The sequence below is a fragment of the Hypanus sabinus genome, chromosome 3, assembly GCF_030144855.1.
Source record: "Hypanus sabinus isolate sHypSab1 chromosome 3, sHypSab1.hap1, whole genome shotgun sequence".
Classification (NCBI taxonomy): Eukaryota; Metazoa; Chordata; class Chondrichthyes; order Myliobatiformes; family Dasyatidae; genus Hypanus; species Hypanus sabinus.
In genome coordinates this window covers 77139263-77167170 of record NC_082708.1, presented here as the reverse complement: position 1 = coordinate 77167170, position 27908 = coordinate 77139263, and the positions used below count along the sequence as shown (strand labels likewise).

General features: G+C 41.9%; 1 protein-coding gene across 1 annotated transcript in view; it reads right to left on the bottom strand.

Annotated features, from left to right (window-relative positions):
- The window catches only part of LOC132390780 (protein-lysine methyltransferase METTL21C-like), a 41500-nt gene that overhangs the window by 4889 nt on the left and 8703 nt on the right, over window positions 1–27908 (bottom strand). Inside the window, exons 2-4 of the mRNA XM_059963329.1 lie at window positions 22082–22212; window positions 14817–14974; window positions 5182–5299 (exon numbers count right to left, since the gene is read on the bottom strand). Of these exons, the coding sequence (XP_059819312.1) occupies window positions 5182–5299; window positions 14817–14974; window positions 22082–22187 (382 nt within the window). The 5' untranslated portion in view covers window positions 22188–22212. The remainder of the gene's footprint in view (window positions 1–5181; window positions 5300–14816; window positions 14975–22081; window positions 22213–27908) is intronic.

The following is a 27908-nucleotide window of genomic DNA, read 5'->3' as shown; positions in this document are numbered from 1 at the left end:
TGGATGTCCGGTCTTACGCAAAGAGGATAGAGAGACTGGGCTTGTACATGCTGGAATTAAGGAGATTGAGAGGGGATCTGATTTCCACATATAAGATTATGAAGGGATTGGACAAGATAGTGGCAGGAAATATGTTCCAGATGCTGGGAGAGTCCAGTACCAGAGGGCATGGATTAAGAATAAGGGGTAGGTCATTTAGGACAGAGTTAAGGAAAAACTTCTTCTCCCAGAGAGTTGTGGGGGTGTGGAATGCACTGCCTCAAAAGGCAGTGGAGGCCAATTCTCTGGATGCTTTCAAGGAGGAGCTAGATAGGTATCTTATGGATAGGGAATCAAGGAATATGGGGACAAGGCAGGAACCAGGTATTGATAGTAGATGATCAGACATGATCTCAAAATGGCGGTGCAGGCTCGAAGAACTGAATGGTCTACTTCTGCACCTATTGTCAGACACCTAGACAATATTGTCTATTGTTTTCTTACCACAGAGTCAACCTGCACAGTAGCTTTGAGTGTCCTATGAACTCGGACCCCAAGATCTCTCTGATCCTCCACACTGCCAAGAGTCTTAACATTAATACTATATTCTATCATCATACATCTCACACTTATCTGGGTTGAACTCCATCTGCCACTTCTCAGCCCAGTTTTGCTTCCTATCAATGTCCTGCTGTAACCTCTGACAGCCCTCCACACTGTCCACAACACCTCCAACCTTTGTGTCATCAGCAAATTTATTAACCCATCCCTCCACTTCCTCATCCAGGTCATTTAAAAAAATCACAAGAGTAAGGGTCCCAGAACAGATTCCTGAGGCACACCACTGGTCACCGACCTCCATGCAGAATATGACCCATCTACAACCACTCTTTACCTTCTGTGGGCAAGCCAGTTCTGCATCCATAAAGCAATGTCCCCTTGGATCCCATGTCTTGTTACTTTCTCAAAAAGTCTTGCATGGGATGCCTTGTCAAAAGCCTTGCTGAAATCCATATACACTACAACTACTGCTCTGTTTTCATCAGCATGTTTAGTCACATCCTCAAAAAATTCAATCTGGCTTGGAAGGCACAACCTGCCTTTCACAAAGCCATGCTGACTATTCTTAATCGTATTATGCCTCTCCAAATGTTCATAAATCCTGCCTCTCAGGACCTTCTCCATCAACTTACCAACCACTGAAGTAAGACTCACTGGTCTATAATTTCCTGGGCTATCTCTACTCCCTTTCTTGAATAAGGGAACAACATCTGCAACCCTCCAATCCTCTGGAACCTCTCCCATCCCCATTGATGATGCAAGGATCATCGCCAGAGGCTCAGCAGTCTCCTCCCTCGCCTCCCACAGTAGCCTGGGTAGATCTCGTCTGGTCCCAGTGACCTATCCAGCATGATGTTTTCCTAAAGCTCCAGCACATCCTCTTTCTTAATATCTGCATGCTCAAGCTTTTCAGTCCACTGCAAGTCATCCCTACAATTGCCAAGATCCTTTTCCATAGTGAATACTGAAGCAAAGTACTCATTAAGTACCTCTGTTATCACCTCCGGTTCCATACACACTTTTCCACTGTCACACTTGATTGGTCCTATTCTCTCCCATCTTATCCTCCTGCTCTTCATATACTTGGAAAATGCCTTGGGGTTTTCCTTAATCCTGTCTGCCAAGGCCTTCTCATGGCCCCTTCTGGCTCTCCTAATTTTTTTATTAAGCTCCTTCCTGCAAGCCTTATAACCTTCTGGAGCTCTATCATCAGCAAGTGCTCATTAAATATCTCACTAAATTAATAAACTAACTATAATGACATCATAATGAAAGAGAATTGTCTAATTTAATAATCACATATTAAAATTTGCTGGTGATACCTCTAAAATAAAAATTTTCACTACTTCACAGCTTAATATGCTTTGGAGAAGTAAAAGCATTTAATATGCTTTTTGCATTGTTGGGCTCCGGCAGGATATAAAACATTAGAAGTATGAAACACAACGCAGCTCATGTGCACACCACTCATTTCTGTGTGTTACAGTGATGGGAAAAGGTGAAGGGCACTCTGTTCCCAGGATCAGGCTGGGAATTTATGTGCTTTAATGAGGATGGTAGCCTCCAACTTAAGCTTGTTTGCAAATTTAATTGTTGGCCTCAGCAGCTGAAAGGAACTGAGGACAGCTTGTGGGTCAGCAGAAGAGGCAGAACTTTGGCACACTGCATCTCGGAGAATGATTGGATTGAATGGTGGAACAAGCACGATGGGAGGAGTGGTCTACTCCTATTTTCTTGTGTTCTTCTATTATCTACTGGTCAGCCTGCTCCACCCCACACAAAAAAGTTCTTGGGTCAGGGACTGGACTCTTCAAGAACACTCCACACACACCCCCGCCCCTCTCCAGCACCTCCTGTGAGCTCTCCCCTTTCTTTAGCTCAGGGATTAGAGAATGGGCTTCATACCTTTCTCTCCGCTCAGAGAGAAGCCAAACCCACCAGTCAGGCAAAGCAGGAATCTGTCCAGTACAAAAGGTGAACAAAGGAGGTAAAATGGGTCTAGCTAGCCTTCTGTAATCTCCAGTGGAAAGTTGCCTGCAACTATCAACACCAGTCTAACTCAGTCCTACTAGTTTATCTTTATTATGGGTATTATCAGTGTCAATGATAGTACAAATTAATCAGACATGCATTCAGATAAAGTACAATAATACCTCTACAGTGCTGGCACCATTGACAACATATTACAGTTATTAATCGCCTTTAACATAGCAACACATACAAAAATTCTATATAAAGGCACCATTGTATCAATGTTGACACCACATTCCACAAAAAGAAATTGAACAGACTGGGTTGAAGGACTGAGAGTTTAACAGACATCACAAGAAGAGGGAGGTTTTTGAAAGGAATCCTAATGTTTAGGAGGGACAGCTACCGATGCCAAATCATTTAAAATGAGAGATGAATTGGCAGCTGACTTAAGGCATTGCCTGGCCAGGAATTGATATAGTGATGTGAGTCTGGGTGACAACTAACACCAAGGTATGGGTAATGATATAGGAAGCAGAGTTTAGGCTGGGCTTAAGTTTCTGGAAGTAGAAAAAGAGTGAAAAGTCCAAGCAGCAATCAATTCCAGAAGTAAGAAATGCACAGATGGGAATTGTTAACAGCTGTTATTGTAGGGTGGAATTGGTGGAATTGGTGGAAACGTATATAATTCACAACTACAGACATTGAATTGGGGTTCACTTTTGGGATTCACTGGTCTGACATGATGATGTAATTACATAAAGTACTTTCACTGCTGTGTGTTATGTGTTTGGAGTACAATAAATGAGTTGTTATTAAGTTGTTATTAACAGAGTTATATTTTCTTAAATATAAAATGCCTCACTATTTTATTTGTGAAAACCAACATTATGAGTGGGTAGCTAATACCTGCATCAACTGCTTCGGAAGCAAACTACAGGTTAAAATTTACTAGTCTGGTATTGTTGAGACCTGATGGTGCTGAGCCATCATCTCCCTCTGAGCGGAACTGTTCTAAGTACAGATGCTTTAGGCACACCCTAGATTACATGAGCATTCCGAGAACTGTGAATAAACTGAAGTGAAAGCACTGTCGGCTGAGACTGCAAAAGTTGGTAATTAGCTACTACAGATCAATGCACATCCTAGTTAATTTTAGTTCTTAGTTAGAATTGGTTAAGTAGTGAACTAGTGCAGATCTGTGTTGCAGATTCAAAACACGCTGGAGTGGGGTTTTGTCAGACCACAGAATGCTGGACTAGAGTTGCAACCTGTACTGACTTACTGTGTTCTTTTGCAACAACAGATACTTTTGGATGACCTGATAGTTTGGTTTTAAGTTACGTTTCTTGGCACTGTTTGCAGGGTGGATAATAGAAATGTAATTGTCAAACTAGAGTATTTGATCTTAGAAAACTGCGCTATATTCTTACATGACACAGTTCAATGACTTGTGAAAGCAAGAGTGATTTCTCTCCATTTCAAAGTAGGTCATTTAGCAGGTTGTTTGCATAATACCAGTTATGGAAAATCTCCCAAGTTGGCTGCTCTTCCACCTCTGAAGGACCCCCCAGGGCTCCCGTCACATCCCTCTCTCCTACATACTGCTTCCAAGGCAACACTTAGCTTCTGTAAGACGGCCAGCTCTCTCTCTCCCTGTGCTCTCCCTATTGTCACTACCTCATTGCTGTCAGACAATGAGGTGTCAAGTAAATGAATCATTAACGGTTACATTAAGAGAAATGCTAAACAAAGCTAATAGAAAGCTGATTGTCATATTGAGGAATCTGAAGCACAAAGGAAAGAAGTTATATTATGGCTCTGTGAAGACCACATTTGGAATCGTGACTATTGAAAGGCTTAGATAGAGTTGATGTTGAAAAGGTGTTTCCCATAGTTGGGGAGTCCAAGACCAGAGCGTACAGCCTCAGAATGGAGGGATGTGCATTTAGAAGAGATTAGGAGGAATTTCTTTCACCTGAGGGTGGGTGTCTATGGAATTCATTGCCACAGATAGCCTCAGGTGGAGGCTGAGTCATCGGGTATATTTAAAGCCGAGGTTGATAGGTTTTTGATTAGTCAGAACATTAAAGGTCATGGAGAGAGGCAGGAGAATGGTGTTGAGAGGGATAATAAATCAGCAATGATCAAATAATGGAGAGAATTGATGGGCCCAATGGCCTAATTCTGCTCCTATGCCCTAATGTGGGGCATATTGCAAGTTCTTACATCTTACAAGTTGATGGAGTCCAGCACAGATTTCCCATGTTAACCTTGACTCCAAGTGTTACAAAGTGAATTGCACATAGCTCTTGTCTCTGAGTTTAGGTAAAGGAGTCATTTGAACTATTTGTTTTAAGAAGTTCGGGGAACTGATAGGGTAGGAAATCCCTCTGCTTGATTCCTTCCTTAGATCTAATATCTCTCCCTGGGCTTGATTCCTTCCCTAGATATAATGTCTACCATCTTCCACTTCCTTCGCCTTCATTCTCCTCAAGGCTCTGGCCAAACCTTTGCTTCCTTTTGTTTCTTCGACTGGTGCCCATTTTGCCTTCATGCATCCAGGAAGTATTTCTACATTAAAGACACTGCATGGATGGAAGTTGCAATCATGGAATGACAAAAGGAAAATAGTTTTAAAATAAAATGTTGAAGTTTTATTATACTAACCTAGCAAACAAGCCACAACAGATAATAGTCCTGTTCCAGCTCCTAATTCTAATACATTCTTGTCAGTAAGATCAAATTCCTTCCAGTTGTTTTCTAAAAAGTGGCTCAACTCAATTGCCTGTGGGAAGAGACAAATAAAATGTCAATCAATAGTTATTTTTGTAAGATATCCTGTAACACTGTTCACATTAATTCGAATGGAATTACTCCCAAAACAGTGATTAAGATTACATGGTGATAACTGACCTAACTATCTTGAATAGGACATGTTACTGGTAAAGCACAGCAAAAAAAAATCTGAGGTTCAGACATGATCAATGATGAGACATGGCCATTGACTGAAACTGCTGCAAGCTGCTTCCGAACAGGAGTCTCCAGAGCTTGATGAAACTCACCTAAACAGTGGAATCAACAGCTTATCCTCCGGCCACATCTTGGCAAGAGCTGAATATCAGTTTCTATGGCTGAATCTATGTAAGATACCTCTCAGACACTTTCCATATTTTGATACCTTGTGAAGAGTAACTAACCTTATACATTATTGCACTGTTTCATCATGATTGCTATGTATGTGTGTCTACCTGTTTCATAGTAGATCCTTCTGCTGAAGATCGGGTGAACAATACTGGCCTGTGGTAGGTTCAATAACCAGGTTCTCTATTCAAACCGGAGCCTTGTTAACTTTCATCCAGGTACTGTATGTTTGTAAAAGGACTGAAGATAGTAAGTGTAATAATGTGAATATCAGATGGCACTAATCTAGAGCTACTCCCAAAGTGTGAGGTGAGGTTAGGGCCTCTGTCGGGGTCAGAGTTGATCGTTGATACTGCGTCCTTGTTGACCATGTTGGATACCAAAATTCCAGTTCACTGGTTCATTTGGTGAGAGCTGTATTGCCTTGTTTGTGGCAAGGATGGGCCAAGGCCATGGGGTCACCTGCAGCAGTGTCCCAGGAGAGGAGAGCTGAGTTGGTGTAAGAGAGAGGAGGGGCCTCTGTGGGGCTCATTGGAACCTGCGTTGAGTTAGGGGGTGTCCCCTCCCATCAGTGCTGCCCTCCAGTGTTACCTTGGTACCAGTCTCAGTGTTTGCTCAGTGGAAGAACAATATAAAATCATCCCACTCAAGGACATGGGCTATATTGTTATTTTTCTCTTTGTCACTGTAGGTTTTTCTGAAATTGTAACCCTTTGTGCTATGTGCTACATGCAGTGTGCTGTTGGTAATGTGTCTGGCACCTTGGTCCCTGAGGAACACTTTTGTTTGGATGTATAGTTGCATGATAATTAAACTTGAAGGAAACAGCAATAACACTGACCAACAAACCCTAAAAATTCCTGGCCCTGAAATTGGTCAATACGCTCAAAACATTGCTTCGTGGCAAACCAGCAAGTGTTTTGCTTGAGGGTCCGCAAGGGTCAGTTCACAGTGCAGAAGGCCTCTAATTTGTTTCTCACACTGGGGAAGATTCCCCTTCTGTTTCATGTGACTAGAGTCTACAAACAACATGAGAGACAATAAATGCCATCAGGGGTGCAGAGAGTCAGAGGGTGCAGTCCACACAGGGCAGTGGGATCAGGCTGAATTGGAAATCAGCAGGCTGAGGGTGGAGTGGCAAGGTTTAGGGGCTGTTGGGTGAATTGTGGATTAACAGCGGACAGTGAAACTGGAATTGGTAGTTTATCATCCTGAGAATAGCTTCAGGTTTACGTCCACTTAAAAACTCAGTACACACATGTTGTCACTTGGCAGAAAATTATTCTCAGGGTAATAAACTACCAAGTCCGGTCCAGTGTTCATTGTTTTCGGTGTAGCAGTTTCTACTGTTTCATTAAGCCAATATGTTTAGCAGTTCTTCAGCGCTTCGTGCCCTTTGTTCTTTGGAATTCAAAGCAGGGAATCAATCATTTCTTCAATAAAAATAGTGTAAAAAAGCCAATTCTAAAATCTGCAGGCAAATCATTGCAAACTCCACATTGTCAACGCTGTCCGAATCAGAAACCTGAAAAGGAAATGTGATTGTGTACGAGTGTGAAATTTACTTAACATGCCAGTGAGGTAGAGGGTGGCAGAGTCGAAATTCTTTTGTGTGTTAGTAGCAAAAAGTGTGTGCACACCTGAGAAGGAACATTGATTATACGGTTTAGAAACTGCAAGGCATCAGACTACAAGACCCTATGCAGGTGTCTCTCCCGCCACCCCCCCCCCCACCTTTACAAAGGTAGAGCGTTCCTATGAAACCTTTCTTAAGCTGAAATGGCGTAAGGCAAAGAACCATTAACTTATATGGGAAAAATGTTCGTTAAAGCGGAAATCCTCTTTGTAATGCGAAAACAGGTCTTTTGTAAAAGCGAAGTGGCATAAAGCGAACATTCATAAAGCGGGTGACACCTGCAGAGGATAGTTAAAATAACTGAGAAGATCACTAAGGTCTTCTCCCCCTCCATTTGTGACATTTACTGGGAGCATTGTAGATGAGGGGCTCAAAGTATTGCTGAGGATCCCTATCACCCATCCCTCAATCTCTTTGACCCACCACCATCAGGAAGGAGGTACAGGAACATCAGCACTAGGACTACTAGACTAAGTGTACCCTCAGGCTGTGAATACCCTGTCACCAGCGAGGTCTCGTCACTACGTCAGCAAGCTGTTCACTGTTTACCTGTGCTGCCCTTTACTACACGCATTTTGAATTATATTTTATTAACTTATGTATAGTATAATATTTTGGTTTGTGTGCTTTGCATGGTACAGCTATTGTGGGTACACTGTGGTCAGGAGGACCTTTGTTTCATTTGGTTATAAAGGTGGTGCTGAGGGACCAGGAGGGATCATTGTGTTATGTACACCCCACCCCCAGAAACTTGATGCTGCTAACTTTTGCCACAGAGGAGCCAGGTATGTGCAGCGAGGAGTGGTCAGCCTGAAGTCCACAATCATCTCTTTGGCCTTGTCTATGTTGAGACTCAAGTTGTTGTGCTTGCATCATTCTATCAGTCGCTCTGCCTCCTTCCTCTCTGTTCAGGTCTTGTCATTGTTTATGAGGCCAGCCATGGCTGCGTCATCAGCAAACTGGATGATGTGGACTGAACTGGATCTAGCAATGCAGTCGTGCATCGGCACGGGTCTGAGCACACAGACCCAGCTCAGCGTAATGGAGCTAGAGGTGTTTCTGCCGACCTGGACAGATTGTGGCCATTTTGTCAAGAAGTCCAAGATACAGTTACAGAGAGAGGTGATGAGACCCAACAAGGAGAGTTTCCTTACCAGGTTCTGCAGTATGATCATATTAAATTTATTTATTTATTGGCACACAGCATGGAATAGAACCTTCCAACCCTTTGAGGTGCACTGCCCAGCAACCCCCAATTTAACCCCAGTCTAATCACGGGACAATTTACAGTGACCAATTAACCTACCAACAGTACATCTTTGAACAGGAGAACCTGGAGGAAACCCATTCAGTCACAGGGAGAACGTACAAACTCCTTACAGGCAGCTGCAGGAACTGTAAAGCGTTGCGCTAACCACCACGCTAACACGCCACGCCAGGAAGTCGTGAAACAGCATCTTGGTATGAGGCACCATTTTCCAGGTGGGATAGGACAGAGTGGAGTGCTGAGGCTATACCACCCTCAGTGGACTAACAATAAGCAAAATGGAAAGGTCCGGTGCAGCAGGAAGATGGAATTTAATGCAATCCATAACCAGCCACTCAAAGAACTGCATTGCTGCTGAGGTCAGTGACACTGCACAGTTGTCATTGGGGCGGGTTACTCTCACCCTCTTGGGCACCGGGATGGTGGGATGATAGTTGCCTTGAAGCCCGAAGGGATGTGAACTGTTTCGGAGAGATATTGAAGACATATTTTGGAACCTCTGTTAACTGAGCTTCACGGTCCTTCAGCAGCAGGCCCGCTATGTTGTCAAGCCCCACAGCTTTACCTGGGTTGACCCTGGCTAGGGTCTTCCTCGCATCAGCCGCGGCCAGCCTGCTCCTCGGGAGGAAGGGGGGCCTCCCTCACTGGCACATTGTTCCGTGCATCGTGCCGGGAGTCAAAGACATTCAGCCTGTCGGGAAATGAGGCATCACAGTTGTTAACGCGCAGGCTGGTATTGTCTTCTGTTATGCCCTGCCACATGTGCCTCTTGTCAGAAGGGCTGTATATTCTCAATGAATAATACCGCTTTGCCTTCCTGACGGTGCGGGAAAGTGCAGCTCTCGTTATCCCATCTTATCCCCGATCTGAAGGCAGCGTCCCGATCTCTCAGCCGTTTGCTGTTAGCCATAGCTTCCGATTTGCCTTCACACAGATGCGTTTAGTAACAGTGATGTTCCCAATGCACTCCTTGATGTAGCCAGTAACAGATCTCATTTTCAGGGATGTTAATGAGGTAGCCGCCTCACTAAACATACTGCAGTCCGTGTTTTCAAAACAGTCCCACGATGCTGAGCTGTTCCTTCTGGCCTTGTCTTTATCTCCGTTTGAATTTGTCTGGCTTATTTAATCAGTGGTTAGTATGCAGGAATTAGCATTGTAGATAAATGACTAGAGGATTTGAAGTGAGAGCGGGTGGCAGCGTTGTATTTGTCCCGGGTGCTGGTATAAACCAAGTCTAATGTGTTCCCACCTCGGGTAGCAAAGTCAACATACTGATAGAATTTAGGCAGGTCTGAAAACAGAGCAATCTTATGATTATTTATGACATTTTTTCAAAAAATGAATCTAAATGGAGCAACTTCTTTGATAGAATGTTAACAATAATTGCAGATCTATGTTCAAATATCTTTAATTCATCAAGAATTGGATGAATTATTTTAGTAGTTTTAGAACATGAAGACTAGATTTGTGTTGCATGGATTTTAGAAGAATGAGGAGGTCTCACTGAAATTTACAAATTTGGTACTTGGCTCAAGAGGGTGCATGTAGAAAGCGTTGGCTCGTGGCCAAGTGGTTAAGGTGTTTGTCTAGTGATCTGAAGGACACCAGTCCGAGCCTTGGCTGAGGCTGCGTGTGTCCTTGTGCAAGGCACTTAACCACACCCACACATTGCTCTGCGACAACACCAGTGCCAAGCTGTATGGGTCCTAATGCCCTTCCTTTGGACAACATGGAGAGGGGAGACTTGCAGCTTGGGCAACTGGTCTTCCATAAAAAAAACCTTGCCCAGGCTTGCGCAAATCCATGGTCTATCAAGGAGGCCTACATTTACATGTAGAAAGGATGTTTCCTCTGGCTGAGGAGTGTAGATCTCAGAATAAGGGAAAGATTATTTAGAGTTAAGATAAGTTTGAGAAGTTTCTTCATTGAGTGATTTCTGTACTCTGGAGTGCCGCGGAGGTGCAGAGTTGATTGGTTTCTGGATCTTAGGAGAATCAAGGGGCTCAGTGAAAATCCAAGAGAGTGACGTTCTACAATTCTACCGATATGGCCCCGTGCACCATGGGTAACTCCCTCTCCTCCGCTGAGCAGATCTACACAGAGAACTGTCAGGGACCCCCACCACTCAGGCCACTGCTACCACGAAGAGGAAGGTACAGGAACCTCAGGACTCACACTACCAGATTCAGGGGCAGTTATTACCACTCAACCATCAGGCTCTTGAACTAGAGGGGATAAATTCATTCAACACACAAAGTACACTGCAGATGCTGGGGTCAAAGCCACACATACAACACGCTGGTGGAACTCAGCAGGTCAGGCAGCATCCATGGAATTAAATTTGTTCAATTTTGTTCCCACAACCTATGGACTCACTTTCAAGGTTTTAAATTATTTTTTCATCTTTTTAATTCATTTTTTATTTTTTATTTGCACAGTCTTTTGCATATTGGTTGTTTATCCGCCCTGTTGGGTATGGTCTGTCATTGAAACTGTTATGGTTTCTGGATTTATTGAGTATGCCCACAAGAGAACAAACTTCAGGGTTGTGTATGTACCTTAATAATAAATTTACTTTGAACTTTTAATTGAGATGGAAGATAAGCAATGATGAATGGTGGAGCAGGTTTGATGGGACAAGGGACCACCCCTGCTCTTATTTCTCATGCTTATATGTTGGAAAACTTGGAGATAGCTGTGACGCAGAAGGTATTGCTATGATTTCTTGCCACACCAGCATCTTCATTTATGGCCCAGATTTTGCTGGAAGATGCCAAGAGTTTCACCTAGAACTATCAACATCTCTCAATGTACGTGCCAGAACTTGTGAGCGAATGGAGACGTGCTACTTTTGCTGACTAAGCTCCAGTTCACAGTTCACAGCTGCACTCTGGCACTGAATTGCAACAAAGACCAGCAATACAGCAAGATCTTGTTGAGATCCCACAGCATTTAGACCGCAGAATCTGCCCATAGGTCCAGGTTAGACCTGATGCAAGAACTGACAGCACATTCACTCAACGTGTACAGTAGAGATGAATGCGACGGGTTCCTTTTATACCAACACAAGAAAGTATTCAGCTACTGGCCTGCTGAGTTCCTCCAGCATTTTGTGTGTGTTGCTTCCTTTTATTCAGGATTTGTTGTTGCTTTAATGTTTCTCAGCTCCTTAAATTTTGATTTTAGCTCTTTAGTTTTTGGAAATGCTTATTAAATGTTAAATACAATTCTTTATTTAATTTTTAACATCCATTACATATTTAAGGATAATTTAAAGATATTGACATCAGACAAAGCAGACCTTTGCCATCTGTCTAAGACTTCCAAATGAGTTATGGATGGGATTTGTTCAGGCACAGTCATTACATTAGAGTCATAGAAAAGTACAGCACATAATCAGGCCCTCCAGCCCATCTGGTCTATGCCAAACCATTTAAACGGCCTACTCCCATCAACCTGCACTGTGACAATATCCCTCCCCTACCTTCCGTAAACCTCACTAAACTTCTCTTAAGCTTTGAAATTGAACTTGCATGCACCATTTGTGCTGGCAGCTCATTCCACACTCTCATGACCCTTTGGGTGAAGATGTTTCCCCTCATGTTCCCATCAAACATTTCACCTTTCACCCTTAACCATGACCTCTGGTTGTAGTTCCATTCAACCTCAATGGAAAAAGCCTGCTTGCATTTACCCTATCTATACCCCTCATAGTTTTGTATATCTCCTTCAAATCTCCTCTCAACCTTCTACTTTCTTAGTCTTAACCTTTTCAATCTTTCCTTATAACTCAGGTCCTGCAGACCCGGCAATATCCTCTGTACTCTGTCAACCTTATTTACATTTTTCCTGTAGGTAGTTGACCAAAAGTACACACAATACTCCAGATTAGGACTCAACAATGCCATATGCAAATTCAATATAACATCCCATCTCCTGTACTCAGTATTTGATTTATGAAGCCAATGTACTGTACCAAAACACACAAAATGCTGGTAGAACACAGCAGGCCAGGCAGCCTATAGGGAGAAGTATAGATAGTATATATACTTCTATACTTCCCTATAGAAGTATAGGGAGAAGACCCTGTCCTGACGAAGGGTCTTGGCCCGAAACGTCGACAGCGCTTCTCCCTATAGATGCTGCCTGGCCTGCTGCGTTCTACCAGCACTTTGTGTGTGTTGTTGTTTGAATTTCCAGCATCTGCAGATTTCCTCGTGTTTACTGTACCAAAAGTTTCTTTATGACCCTATCTACCTGTGATGCCATGTTCAATAAATTCTGGACCTGTATTCACAGGTCCCTTTGTTCTGCCACACTCCTCAGTGCTCTACTGTTCACTGGGTAAGACCTATTCTGTCTGGTCCTTCCAAAGTGCAAACCCCTCACTCCTCTGCATTACATGCTATCTGCCATTTTCAGCCCATTATTCCAGCTGATGCAGATCTCTCTGGAACCCATAATAGTCTTCCTCGCTGTCCACTATGCTCCCACTCTTGGTGTCATCCGCAAATTCATTGATCCAGTTAATCACATTATCATCCAGATCGTTGATATAGATGACAAACAACAACGGACCCAGCACTGATCCCTGCGGCACTCAACTAGTCACAGGCCTCTAATTAGATGGGCAACCCTCTTGCTTCTCCCACAACCATTATGTCTAATCCAATTTCCTACCTCATCTTAAATACAAAGCGACGGAACCTTCTTGAACAAATACCCATGCAGGACGTTGTCTAATTCCTTACTTGAGTTGATGCCTTCATGAACTTTCCTGGTAGCTTGCTCAAAAACTTCTATAAGATTGTTTAAACATGACCTACCATGCACGAAGCCATGCTGACTATCCTTAATCTGTCCATGCCTATCCAAACACTTATATACGGAATCTGGTCCCTTAGAATACATTCCAATAACTTTCCCACTGCTGATGTCAAGCACACCGGTCTATAATTTCCTGGTTTATCTTTAGAGCCTTTCTTGAACAACAGAACCACTTTGACTATGCTCCAATCCTCTGGTAACTCACCTGTGGCCAAGGATGATTTAAGTATCTCAACTAGGACCCCAGCAATTTTTGCAGTTGCCTCCTGCAGGGTCCAAGGGAACACCTTGTCAAGCCCTGGGGATTTATCCACCCTAATTTACCTCAGGACAGCAAACACCTCCTCCTCTGTAATCTGTACAGGGTTGATGTTGCTTTGCCATTGTATGTTGAATTTCAGTCACAGTGCAGCACCTCACTCCAGTCTGAGACAGTCTGTGCAAGCAGGATTGATTCTGAGTCTGAGCCAGGGAACTAAGGTTGGAGGAATGGAGACCACAGAAACTGTGCACAGAACAGGAAGGATGTGATTGTATCCCGGAATGGAGTATTTGGTTAGGAGGAGAGACAGGATAGGTTGGGTTGGCTTTCCTGAAGTGGAGAAGACTGAGCAAGGCACCAGATAGATGTATACAAAATTCTGATAGGTTAGATAAGGTAGAAAATGAAAAGCTTTTACACATGATGCAGGTGTCTATGACAAATGAGCATAGGTTGCAGGCGACAGGTAGGAAATGAGGTAATTTTTTTATGCGGAAAGTCTTTAGAGTCTGGAATGTGCTGTCTGAAGAGGTAATGGAGGCCAGAAACCTCACAGTATTTCCAAAGCATCCAAACAATTATAGAGAAGGATATGGACCTAATACAGTTTATAGGGCTAATGTAGGTAGCTACAACAGATAGCATGAATATGATGGACTGAAGGGCCTGTGTCTTTGCTGTACAACTTAATGATCCTATCTACTTTCATCCATTATAATGTGAATCATTTCCATCTTTATACCTGTCTACGCCATTTTATGGAGCATGGAAATGCGATATGTTTTTGTGCTCTGTTTTTGGCTACTTGGCATCTTGCAGCCCTGAGGTGAATCATAGTGGCAAGGGAGTCTCAGTCCTGTGATGGAATGACCCTTGTCCAGCACCCATCACCAGCTCAGTCAGCCCTCCTTTTGAATGTGATCAGTAATACAACTAATGCGAGAACCCCTGAGATAATCCTGCTCCCTCTGAGTGACAAACACAACACTTGAGCTCTAACATCCCAAGAAAAATTAATCCAATAATGAAGAGTAAATTCAGATTGGTAAATAAGCTCGTGCAAAGCACAGAAAGCGTGTTTATCATTGTTTTCTATGTTCTATATTGCAAATGCTTTTTCCCGCCCAAGTTCAACATTCCAAATGACTCTATCTTGTATAACGCACCGCTGGCCAGATCACTGCTCCAAAGTGATCTGTCGATTCGTGGATGGTGATGTCATAACCTGCAATCAGATAGGACTCCTTTGGAATATTACAGAAAGTGGAGGGAATCCATTCCCTATGGGCCGTGTTGAAAGTTGTCTTGACGTCCTTGGGGGCTTCTAGTGGAAAGGAAACAGAAATACAATGTTCATTTTAACTGAAAATAACTGGTGCACTTGCAACAATCATTCACATACAGATTGACAGTACAATGCTTGTATAGTTGCCCTTCGGTGTTCCTGCATATTTTAATTCATAACTAAAAAGCAAATGTTATTACTTTATCAAATATTGTGTGATGAGGTTTGGTATGAACAGATCCTTGGGGAACTGTCTGGAATCTTTGCAATAGATTTGAAAAGTAATTTATCTGAATATTGTTCAACAAGTCATAGTTTTCCTTCACTCCATTGCTCCACGTTCTATCAGCCCTGAATTCTCTATTCCCTTCACTTTGATATTTTATGCACACACCCACTGTTGCAATCTTACCTTGATCCACTTAAACCTCCATCTCTGGAAGGAGGATTCCAGTCTCACCTGCCTTCTTCTCTCCAATGTCTTTCTTCTGATTTCGTTTCTTTGATTTATTTAAGTTTGTTTTTGCATTGTAAATGTGAAGTACAGAAGAAAGCGATTGTTGTTCAAGATATATTTAATCAAAGTAGAAGTTGGAGCAGTTTTGGGGATTCTGATTCTAAAAGAATAGCAAGTTCAATTTGCTACACGTAATAGATGTAGGTTACTTTTAAGGGGCAGAACCAATAGAAATTAAAGTATTTTTCAAAAGAGAAAGCTGACAAGCAGCACCAGTAATAATCGACTGATAAAGCTTTGATATTCTCTTCTTCAAGATTGCTGTTTTACGAGTTTATTATTGAACAAGCCAACAAAGAAAACTGGAAAAATATTGACTGCAGGTGTAAAGCTCCATACACAATCTGTCTTTGGGTCATGAATGCCTAAGTTATGGACACCACGCCGTTCAAAGAGATCATATAATACTTGTTAAATTCAGTAGTCTGACATATATGCATTTATTTGTCCCTCTGAACAGCAGAACTAGTTTCTTCTCTCTATTCATTTTCATTCATTGTTCTTTTTTTATCAGGCTTAAGTGTTTCTGATGCCTTTCATTACAATACTGTGGAGTACAGTTGCCATAGAGTGATTTTTGTGTATTTTCTAATTTATGGACAAAATACGGGCATCTGTAAGTAATGGGACCTATTTGCAACATGGGGCAGCATGCACTTGCAATTTGTTTTGTACCCTTAATTTGAAGAAAAATTAAACCTTCCGAATGTGATATTTATTCACTCAAAAGGTTATTGTTTCCTCATAGCAAAATTGAATATTAAAAGGTAAGTGACTGATGTGGAAACAGGGAGACATTATTATAAATAACATAAGAGAGAGAATTGAAGTCACATTTTGGTTGCAGTAATATCTTGCTGTGATTCTTCACGTTGGTGACTGAGCCTATTGCTTAGCAAACAGAGAGCAACAATATTGAAAACAGAAGACAGTAGAAAGGTACTTGAATATCATTTATTTTACAAATTACAAATTTGAAGTAACTGGGTCTGTTATTAATTGTTATTCAGATTTATGTTCCTCTAATAGATATTATCCCTAGGGTAATGGCTGATAATAAAGATCATTGCCTTCTCAATCTTAGTATAAGGAAATGACAGAGAAATGTATCTTAGAAAAATAAATTTAAAACTTCTTGACCTCCAGTCTCCCAGATAAACCGTCTGTAGCAGGTGCACTGAGCTGCACTCCTGACAGAATGTTTTAAGGAACTGAAGCTGCAGCTCGATGAGGACAAAGCAGAGGTGATAGACAGGAGCTTCAGGGAAGCAGTCACCCCTAGGTTGCAGGAGACAGGTAACTAGGTGACTGTCAGGAGAAGGAGGGGAGATGCACAGCCAATGCAGAGCTCACTTGTGGCCATTCCCCTCAATAATAAGTATACAACTTTAGATACTATTGAGGGGGGTGGCCTACCAGGAGGAGCCATAGTGACTGGGTCTCTGTCACTGTGTCTGGTGCTGTGGCTCAAAGAGCAGAGAGGTGAAGAGTACTGCAGTGTTGATAGGATATTCTTTAGCCAGAGGAACAGAGACAAGGTTCTGTGGGCGCGATAGAGACAACTGGATTGAATGTTAATTTCCAACACACTTCTTGTCCCACATCCCTCCGGGAGAAGGTTCAGGAGTATGAAGATACGTACGGCCAGATTTAGGAACAGCTTCTTTCCAACTGTGATAAGGCTGCTGAACAGATCCTGACCTGGATCTGGGCTGTACCTTCCAAATATCCGGACCTGACTTGCACTACCTTACTTTCCCTTTTCTATTTTCTAATTATGATTTATAATTAAAATTTTTATTACACTTACTTCAATTTGTACTTCAGGGAGCGCAAAGCACAGGAACAAATATCACTGTGATGATTGTACACTCTAGTATCAATTGTTTGGTGACAATAAAGTATTTCTATTCTATTCTATACGATCCTGATGCCAGGATCAGAGATGTCTCAGATCCTGTCCATGGCATTCTCAAGGGCAAGGATGAGCAGCAGAAGTCTTGTTACATATTGGAACCAATGACATAGGCAGACCTGAAGAGAGATTTTAGGGAGCTAGGTAGAAAGCTGAGAAACAGGACCTCGAGAGTGGTAATCTCTGAATCGCTGCCTGTGCCACGTGCCAGTGAGGGTAAAAATAGGATGATTTGGCAGGTGACTGCGTGGCTGAGGAACTGGTGCAGGGGGCAGGGATTCAGATTTATGGATCATTGGGACCTTTCTGGGGAAGGTATGAACAGTACAAAAGGGAAGGGTTACACCTGGACCAGAGGGGTCCAATTTCCTTGCGGGCAGGTTGACTAGAGTTGTTCGGGTGGGTTTAAACCAATTTGGCAAGGGGGTGGGAATTGGAGTGAGGGTGCTGAAGATGTGGTAGTTGGTTTACAAACAGAGACAATGTGTAGTGAGACTCTGAGCAAAGAGAGGCTGATGATAGGGCAAAATTGCAGGCATCAAGATGAGCTGCAATGAAAATGTGGACAAAATCGAAAAGGGTGAATACAGGACGAAAGGTAGTTAAATGCACGCAGTATACGGAATTAGGTCAATAAACTTGTAGCACAGCTGCAGATTGGCATCTATGATGCTGTAGGCATCACTGAATCATGGCTGAAAGAAGCTTAGGGCGTCCAAGGATATGCATTGTATCAAAAGGACAGGTATAAAGGCAAAGAGGGTGGTGTGGCTGTGTTCATAAAAAATGAAACTAAATCATTAGAAAGAGGTGACATAAGGTCGAAAGGTGTGCTGGATTATTGTGGATAGAGCTAAGGAACTGCAAGAGTAAGGATATCCTGAAGCCAGTTGTATACAGACTCATAAAACAGTAGTAAGGTTGTGGTCTACATGTTACAACAGAAGATAGAAAATGCAAGCCAAAAGGGCAATGTTACAATAATCATGGGGGATTTCAATATGCAGGTAGATTCGGAAACTCAGTTAATGTGGGAATAAAAGATGGGGAGTTTCTAGAAGGCCTACGAAGTAGCTTTTCAGAGCAGCTCATGGTTGAGCCCACTAGGGGATCAGCTATTCTGGATTGGGTGTTATGCAATGAACCAGAAATAATTAGAGAGCTTAAGATAAAAGTGAGCTCAGGATATCCCCTTAGGGGAAAGTGATCAAATTTGCTCTGAAGTTTGAGAAGGAGAAGCTAAAATCAGATTTATCAGTATCACAGTGGAGTAAAGGGAATTACAGAGATATGAGAGAGGAGTTGGCCAGAATTGATTGGAAAAGAATACTGGCAGGGATGTCAGCACAGCAGCAATAGCTGGAATTTCTGGGAACAATTCAGAAAGCATAGGATATATACATCCCAAACAGGAAGAAGTATTCTAAAGGCAGGATGACACAGCCATGGATAACCAGGGAAGTCAAAGCCAACATAAAAGCCAAAGAGAGGACATATAATAGAGCAAAAATTAATTGGAAGTTAGAGGATTGGGAAGCTTTTAAATACAACAGAAGGTAAATAAAAAGTCATTAAGAAGGTAAAGATGGAATGCAAAAGTAAGCCAGCCAATAAATTAAAGAGGATACCAAAAGTTTCTTCAGATACATAAAGTATAAAAGAGAGGTGACAGTGGATATTGGACTGCTAGAAAATGATGCTGGAGAGATAGTAACGGGGTCAAGAAAATGGCAGATGAACTGAATATGTATTTTGCATCAGTCTTCACTGTGGAAGACACTAGCAGTATGGAGGAAGTTTCAGGTGTCAGGGGTCATGAAGTGTGTGAAGTTACCATTACTAGGAAGGAGGTTTTTGAGAAATTGAAAGGTCTGAAAGTAGATAAGTCACCTGGACCAGATGGTATATGCCCCAGGATTCCGAAAGAAGTAGCTGAAGAAATTGTGGAGGCACTAGTAATGGTCTTTCAAGAACCACTAGATTCTGAAGTGTTTCTATAAGACCAGAAAATTGCAAATGTCATTCACTCCACTTTTCAAGACCAGAGAGAGGCGGAAGAAAGGAAATGTTAGGCCAGTTAGTCTGACCTCAGTGGTTGGGAAGATGCTGGAGTCAATGTTAAGGACGTGGCTTGGGGATACTTGGAGGCACATGATAAAATATGCATGGTTTCCTCAAGGGAAAATCTACCCTGACAAATCTGTTGGAATTCTTTGAAGAAATAACAAGCAGGATAGACAAAGGAGAATTGGTTGATGTTGTGTACTTGGGTTTTCAGAAGACCTTTGACAAGGTCCCACACTTGAGGCTGCTTAATAGATTATTAGCTCGTGGTATTACAGGAAAGATTCTAGTATAGATAAAGCAGTGGTTGATTGACAGGAGGCAAAGAGTGGAAATAAAGGGGGTCTGTTTGGTTGGCTGCTGGTGACTAGTGGTGTTCCACAGGGTTCTGTGTTGGGACTGATTCTTTTTACATTATTGTCAATGATTTGGATGATGGAATTGATGGCTTTGTTGCAAATTTTGCAGACAATATGAAGATAGGTGGAGGGGCAGGTAGTTTGAGGAAGTAGAGAAGCTACAGAAGGACTTAGACAGATTAGAAAAATGAGCAAAGATGTGGCAGATGGAGTACAGTGTCAGGAAATGTATGTCCATGCACTTTGGTAGAAGAAAAAAAGGTTGACTGTTTTCTAAATGGAGAAAAATACAAAAAAAACCTGATGCAAAGGGTCTTAGGAGTCCTTGTGCAGGGTTCCCTAAAGGTTATTTTGCAGGTTGAGTCTGTGGTGAGGAAGGCAAATGCAATGTTAGCGTTCATTTCAAGAGGACTAAAATATAAAAGCAAGGATGTAATGTTGAGACATTAGCTGAGGCCAAACTTTTACGTTCCATGAGTCAATTTTTTCATGCACAAGTTCAGATGCACCATACAACTCTTGTACTCTCATTCATTTCTTGTAAAAATATGTTAATATGGACATATTTAGCATTTTACATGATATATTGATTTAATATAAAGATAAGATAAACACTACTTACCTTAATGAGACGTTTAACAAATATATTTTGTCTTCTTTTGAATTCTTCCTATTTCTTAATCACATATTCTTTCCGTAACTCAGACCCAAGCACTATCTTTAGTTTTCCTTCTATTTCAGTCTGATGTTGTGTTTTATAGTGTCTATTAAGATCATGTCTTCTATTATGTGAGAAAGTGTTTTCACAAACAATGCACAATGGTTTTCCTGACGGTCCCGCTATAAATAAGAACTCATTTTCCCACTGTTCATTGAATTCATGCTTACAATCACTTTCTGATTTTCTTTTGCTCATTTTCTTTTGCACTGTGACGGGTAACTGAATGTAAAAACAAGGCTTAATTTTTGAAAAAGTACAAAACTGCAAATGTTCACAAAGGACAAACAAAGCACGACTCCATAGTGCACAAGTGTCAACTGTAAACTGAATGGCAAAATCCTGCGATGCACCGCTGATGCAGACGTTTGGCGCCTAAGGATCAAACGTGCATTGAACAGTTACGGAACGACTGCAGAACAAAAGTCCTTCTTTCATAGTTTGACCCATTGAATATTTTTTTTTAATTGAAAACAGATTATTGTGAAAGAAGATAACATTTGCCAAAAGATGTACACGAAATAATAACATCTCTAAAAGTAATTGCTACATTTTAGATTTATTCTCAGTAAAACCTATTTCTAGCTCTAAGCTACTTGAATTCCTGTTACAGATATTTTCTTCTACAAATCGGTTTTTGGTTAATACTTTTTGCATGAGTAGGCTTACTTTTTTATTATTATCACTGGGGTGCAATGCGCCACTTCTGGCACGTGTGCCATAGGTTGGCCACCCCTGCATTAGCTGGTGAGGCCTCACTTGCAGTACTGTGAGCATTTTGGGTCCCTTATCTTAGAAAGGATATGCTGTAAACTGGAGAGGAAAAAGGAGATTCACGAAAATGATTTCATGATGATTGTCAGTATCTTCAAATTTTTCATAGTTCCCAACCCGTTGAAGTAGTGAACTTCTTTAATTTTCACTCCCAGCCATTTCTGGAATTTCCAAATCCGAATGCTTAAAACCGCGGTGAGCAAAACAGTTCTGAATTGCCTTACTGTTTATTTCTCACCAACTGTTAGTGACAAAACTCTCTGCTTTTTGAACACATGCAACAAACACTATTAAAGAACTTCTCACTCCAAGCATGATTTAATGTCTAATGGCCACACAAGCCCACACGACTGACACTAGAAATGATTTGGTGCCAGTCTTCTGTCCCAAGTAAGAGGCACAGTGTCCCAAATAGAAATGCTGGCTTTTTCCTTGATTAATTTTTGTTCTTTAAGAGTTGTCCCAAATAACCAGCTGCCCCAATTAACTGACACCTCACCTCAACTAACTGGAATCCACTGTGTGTGTGTATGTACTATATATGTATGTGTGTGTATATATACATATATATATATATATATATTGCTCCCTACTACATTACATTATATAATTCTTCATGGGTTTCATTGTGGTCTAAGGTTTATTATATTGCTCTGAAAAGTGGTCGTTTTTACCAATTTTTAAATCCAAATTCTTTCTTGCAGCTTATGACCTTTTCCAAATTGATACCACATTTGTGCTTTGAGAGAAAGGTGAATATGCAGTAGAGTAAAGCAGATAATCAAATATATAGCCATACCTCGTTGTTCAGTTTCAGATTCTACTTCTACTTCCTTTTCTTCATGTTCATCTTCAAATTCATCTTCAATCTCTGTAGAGATATTTGCTGTAGAGGTGCACTCCATTGTCGATAGGTTACTGCACCAGTCACTGCAGAATAACAGTACCTCTCAGTGGTCAGTTGAGAGTGTTATGAAAATAATAGAGTTGCAGAAAAGACACTGTTAACCTCAACAGTGGGAAATCTATATTCAGTGACAGCTCAGCCATCGGATTATGCGGCAAAGTTTATTGTACTTCAATGTGGCCACAATGGAATGCAGATTTATTGTGCCCAAGTAGAAACAGGAATACTTAATGTATGTTAAGTAAAGCCATCCAATTGCTTGATGTTTGAGGTAGGCAATGGAATTCAAAAATAAGTGGATAAATATATAGACTAACAGCTAAGTAATATTATTTTAGTCTCATTTTCATTTCATTGCACATTCTTGTTTTTGTGTTTTTCAATCACTGTTATTTAGTCTACTGCATTATTACTGGACTGTTTCTAGTCGACAATAGCATTGTCTGAGGTTCTGCCAGGCTACAATAATGTTCTACACATTCAAAACAAATTGGATGTCTATCTGGGTTTCATGACACATTGCCTGAGATGCTGTATCAGCTCCAAAATGCTACTTAATGAATGCCTATGAACACAGCTTTGAAATAAGTTGCACAAGCACCATGTTAGTCAGGGTCTTGATGCATGAGGATCAGACAGATCATGTCAGTACGTCAGGGAGAGAGTGAGCTCTGGGTTCTAAGGGTAGAGTGGTCAACTTGGTGTTGAACAAGGTGTGAACTGTCTGCCTTTCAGTGTGAGTTATTTCTGTGAAGCCTCCTGTACCTTCTGCTCAGCTACAACTTCAATCTCATTGGCTGCCAAAGTGCCTGTAGCCATATCTCAGGGTTGCTCCACGTGGAGGATTTTCAACTATGCGGTTTGCATCCGCAATTGCACAAAGAATATTGTCACTGATCATCAAAAAGCACCAAGTAGGTCTGGAAGTCATTGCCAAGTCTTGCTTTCTCGCTGAACAGAACCATCAACAACTGTCTGAATTCTACTTAGCAGCTGCCACAGGCCAACTGCCACATCTTCGATATTTCACAGTCACAAGTGGTTTCTCCTTCTCAATTTCTAACCGATGCCTGCCCATTCCCACTCTCTCCTTTATTTCAGATTTCCAGCAGCACTTGCTCCTTAATCACCTACTCTCCAGTTTCCAACTGGGCCACTCAGCTTCAGACCTCATCACTGCCTTGGCTCAGTCCAAAGAGGTCAAGTCCAGGGATGAGGACAATCACCCGCTGACTTCAAGGCAGCACCAAGGACCCTGGTCAAACTGATAGGACAAAGGGACAAGTATTTCAGTGACTGGAGTTATGCCTCAGAAAGGGAGATGGCCATACTTACTGGTGGATAACCCTATCGCAGGAGGTTATTGCAGAAGATCCTTTAGGTAGTTGTGTAGATGCCACTACTTTCATCAATGATCTTCTTTCTCCCATAAGATCAGAAATGGGTGATTGCTTCACTTTCAGCTTCTCAGCAAATGGAGCAGTCCATGCCCAGAATCAACAAGTCCAAGACATCATCTAATAAGTGCAAGTAATACTCATATAATGGAAGAGGCAGGGTAATAACCAACTCTGATGAGAATCTAATCAACCATCCTTCACATTCAGGGGCATAACTAATATCATCCCCTACCACCAAGATCCTGGTGTCGACATTGATCAGAAATTCAACTGGACCAGACACATAAAGAGTATGTCAACAAGAGCAGGTCAGAGGATAGGTAACCTGTCATGAATGATACATGTTCTGACACTGCAAAGCCTTTCCATCACCCATATACCTGCTACGAGGTCACAATTCAGACGTACGATGGAATTCTCTCAACTTGCTGGGATGTGTGCGGCACTATTCACAACAAAGCAGCCAACTTCAATGAGCCTAATCAACCACCAAAAGCAATCCGAGTGCATAGGAACGTGAGGAGCTGGGCAGAGTATTGGACTTGGCCTAGTACTTCATGGCTACCTCCTTCCCTCTATTGGGGTTATCTACGGAGCGTGCTGCCTCAAGAAGGCAACATACAAATATCCCTGCCATCTGGGCCATGCCATCTCTTTTCTGTTCTCATTGGGCTGCGGTTTCAGAAGCTTGAAGTCCTATATCTGCAGGTTGAAAAACATCTCTTCAAGTATTTGGTGTGACAGTGGGAAGTGGAATTGAAATGGAGATCCTGGCTACTTTGTCCGATGAAGTGAGGGGACTCAATGAAGTGATCCCAGGTCTACATCAGGTCTCACCAATGTAATGGAGGCCGCTCTGGAAGCACTGGGTACAACAAAGGACCTCGAAGGATTCACATGTGAAGAACAGCCTCACCTGGAAGGACTCTTTAGAGCCCTGAGTGGTATTGAGGGAAGGGGAATGAGGCAACTATAACAGAGTGTAGTTGCAGGTATAAGTGCCTGGAGGTAGGGAAGAGCTGACAAGGGAGTCATAGACAAAGAGCCCCTGGGGAATGTGGCGAAGAAGAGGGAGGGAAGATATGCCTGGTGGTGGGATCCTGTTGAGATAGTGGAAGTTGTGGCAGAGGGCTCCATTTCCACAAAACCAGTTTCTATTTGACCATACCAATCTGCTCCAGCCAAATCCTGTTATATGCATCAACCCCTCTGAACCGGATCCTCATCACCTTCAGGCAGTTAGGCCTGGTGGTGAAGAGGACTGGATTGGTCAGTCAAGTTGCTAAAGAGCATAGCCTCAATTTTCCTGCCATTGATCTCTGGCCCAGGATGCCAACTCAAACTGGTCACAGATGCTGATCAATCTGCAAACCGTCCTGAGCAGAAGTGGGTGACATTGTTTATGTACAGGGAGGCTTTAACTTATGTGTCTCAATCACTCATTTTATTCTCTTGTCCGTTTCACGGATTGAAGGTTCAAAGTAAATTTATTATCAAAGTACATACATATATGTCACCATATACAACCCTGAGATTCATTTCCTTGTGGGCATTCATAGTAACTACAAGAAGCACAATAGAACCGGTGAAAGACCGCCCCCAACAGGACAGACAAACAATCAAGATGCTGAAGACAACAAACTGTGCAAATACAAAAAGAAATTATAACAATAATAAATAAATAAGCGATAAATATCCAGAACAAAAGATGTAGACTGTGGGAATAGTTCACTGACTGGGTGAGTGAATTTGAATTCAGTATTCCCTTCTAGCTCAAGAGCCTGGTGGTTGAGGGTAATAACTGTTCCTGAAGCTGGTGGTGTGAGTCCTGAGGCTCCTGTACCTTCTTCAGCAAAGAGTTGAATGCAACACATGAGACGGGAGAGTTGTCAACCGTAACTGATTCCAGATTTGATGGGGAAACCATCTGTCTCCCACCTATAAATTGTAACCCAGGTTAATTAAACCCAAAGATGTTAGAAAGCTCCACCTGTGGAGGGATGAAAACGAGGTTTACCGAATTTTAAAGAAGGAACTTGAGGAAAAAAGCTATGCGAGAACAAAGTGTGGTTGACGCAGCCTGAGAAAGCAAGAGGAGCTTGTTAGAAACTAAAGATATAAAGTGTTAAAGTGGAATTCGTAGTGAGTATCTGTACCCTGCTTACTTGAAAACCTCTGGGTGAAACCCCTGGAGGAGAGACGAGAGTGATAGAAGCTACGGTTATAACAAACAGCAGCTGTAACGAGACAGTATCGGCAGAAATGAGTGTCTAAGATCTCTACCGTGTAACCAGAACAATAGTTCTGCTGGATCACACCAAGGGTTTGGTCAGGTTTTTTTTGTACAAGTTCGTGGATCAACTTTCCGTGGATGATCAACTACTTCATCCAATGAACCAAGAAACAAGTTGACAAGCCACCCAAGATGAAGAACCAGTGTGGGAATAAGACCGGATCTAATTAGTTAGAGGAATTGGAGTAATAAAGGTAATTCTAATCAATATCACTGATTCTAGCTAAACAGGAATTTGGTTTTTGTTGATATCTGAGATTTGAAACCAAAACAGAATGTTAGAATTTTGATTTGTACTTACACATGTAAATATTTTGTATATTGCTTTTTTTAAAAAATAAACAAAACTTACCTCCAGAAGTGTGTGTTCTCTATTCATTGCCTCCTTCCAATATCTAGATGGCCTGCTAGCATCTAGTGTTACATAAGACTTGGCAAGCCAGCCAGGAGACAGATAACCAATTAGTATGCCAATTAGATAACTTATTAGTATGCAAAACACTAAAAGAATCTTATTGTTCAAACACACTTGTTCAATTAAGACCTACAGTGAAAGAAAATGGAAGTCGTGGAGGAAAAGGGTGTCAAAATCCCAAATGCTGTTTTAGTCAGAGGCATAACAGGAAGAGAAAAAGATGAGGAACTACCAGATTTCTAAAAGAATGTGGCTCAGTTGCCAGAGTTATTCCTCTAGTTGATCCCAGTGCAGAATTTCTGAAGTCCTTGATTGTAGGGTCCAATTTAGGTTCTGCCGTACAAGATCTCCAGCCCTTGATAGCCATGCATTCAACACACAAGCGGTGACCAAGAAGTTTCCTACCATGTAGTAACTTTAGCCAGTGTTTACACTCAGAAAGTTGGAAAAGACACCACTCAAGCTTATCTTGGTGAGTTGAAAACCTTAGTGAAGTGCAATGGGAAAGATTATGACAAAACCCTGAGAAAGATGTTAACCAGATCTGTGAAACCCTTACTACTGAGAGTAGGGAAGCAGTCACTGTTCAAACTGCTGAAGATGTACATAATAGGACCAGAACTCTTCAACTCAGAGCTGACTCCTCTGATACTAACCGGCCAGAAACAGCTCTAGCTGCTATGCAGAATAATTTGATCCCTGTAATACAAACTAATGGAGTTTCAGTGAACCCATTCCTCTCTCCCAGAGATCTAAACCCTCCAGATATTCAAAGCGTTGTAGTGGAGCACATTGTGCACAGTAATGACTTGCTGGCTCATGACAATCCACCAGTAAGGCTGGTAGAACCTCTCGTCCACCTAACGAGGCAGATTATGAGACTTGGTGTGCTAGTGTTGGACTGCTCTTGCAAGACCCAAGTGTGTCTGATCTTCATATAACACAGAAAATATCTGAAAGTGTTCTTCTACCAGCTTCTGACATCATCAGGTCAACAAGCCCCGGAGCTTCACCTGCCTGTTACATACATCTTCTAGATTCAGCTTTTGCCGCCTTGGAAGACAATGATGAATTTTTCACCAAATTCATGAACATGGTATAGAACATGGGTGAAAAACCATTCATCTACCTACAGCAGCTACAGGTAGCATTGACACTGACTGTAAAGTGAGACAGGGTTGTTGAAACTGAGGCTAACAAGCATCTCTTAAAGTAGTTTTGTAGGGGATGTTGGGACCACTCCCCAGTATTAGAGCTGCAACCGGAACAGAAAAAAGCAAAACCACCATCGTTTACTGAACTATTGACATTTCTATGAACAGAGGAAGACAAGCATGTTTCCAGAACCACATTTAGGAATAGTCACACAACATGTCATTATACAGTCTCAGATTGCAGGTGCCGGTAAAGAAAATGCTGTAGCACAGCCAGTTTCAGTTACTTCTCAACTGACTAAACAAATTGCTGAGCTAGCTACGTCACAAGCTACGGAGCAGCAGAAGGTAATAGCAAGCTCTAAAACAGCAAGAGATAAGCCACCAAAAGGAAAGGCTGAAACAAAAGATAAACAAGCGTCCACAACCACTGACAAACAGCCAAGTGTAAAACTGC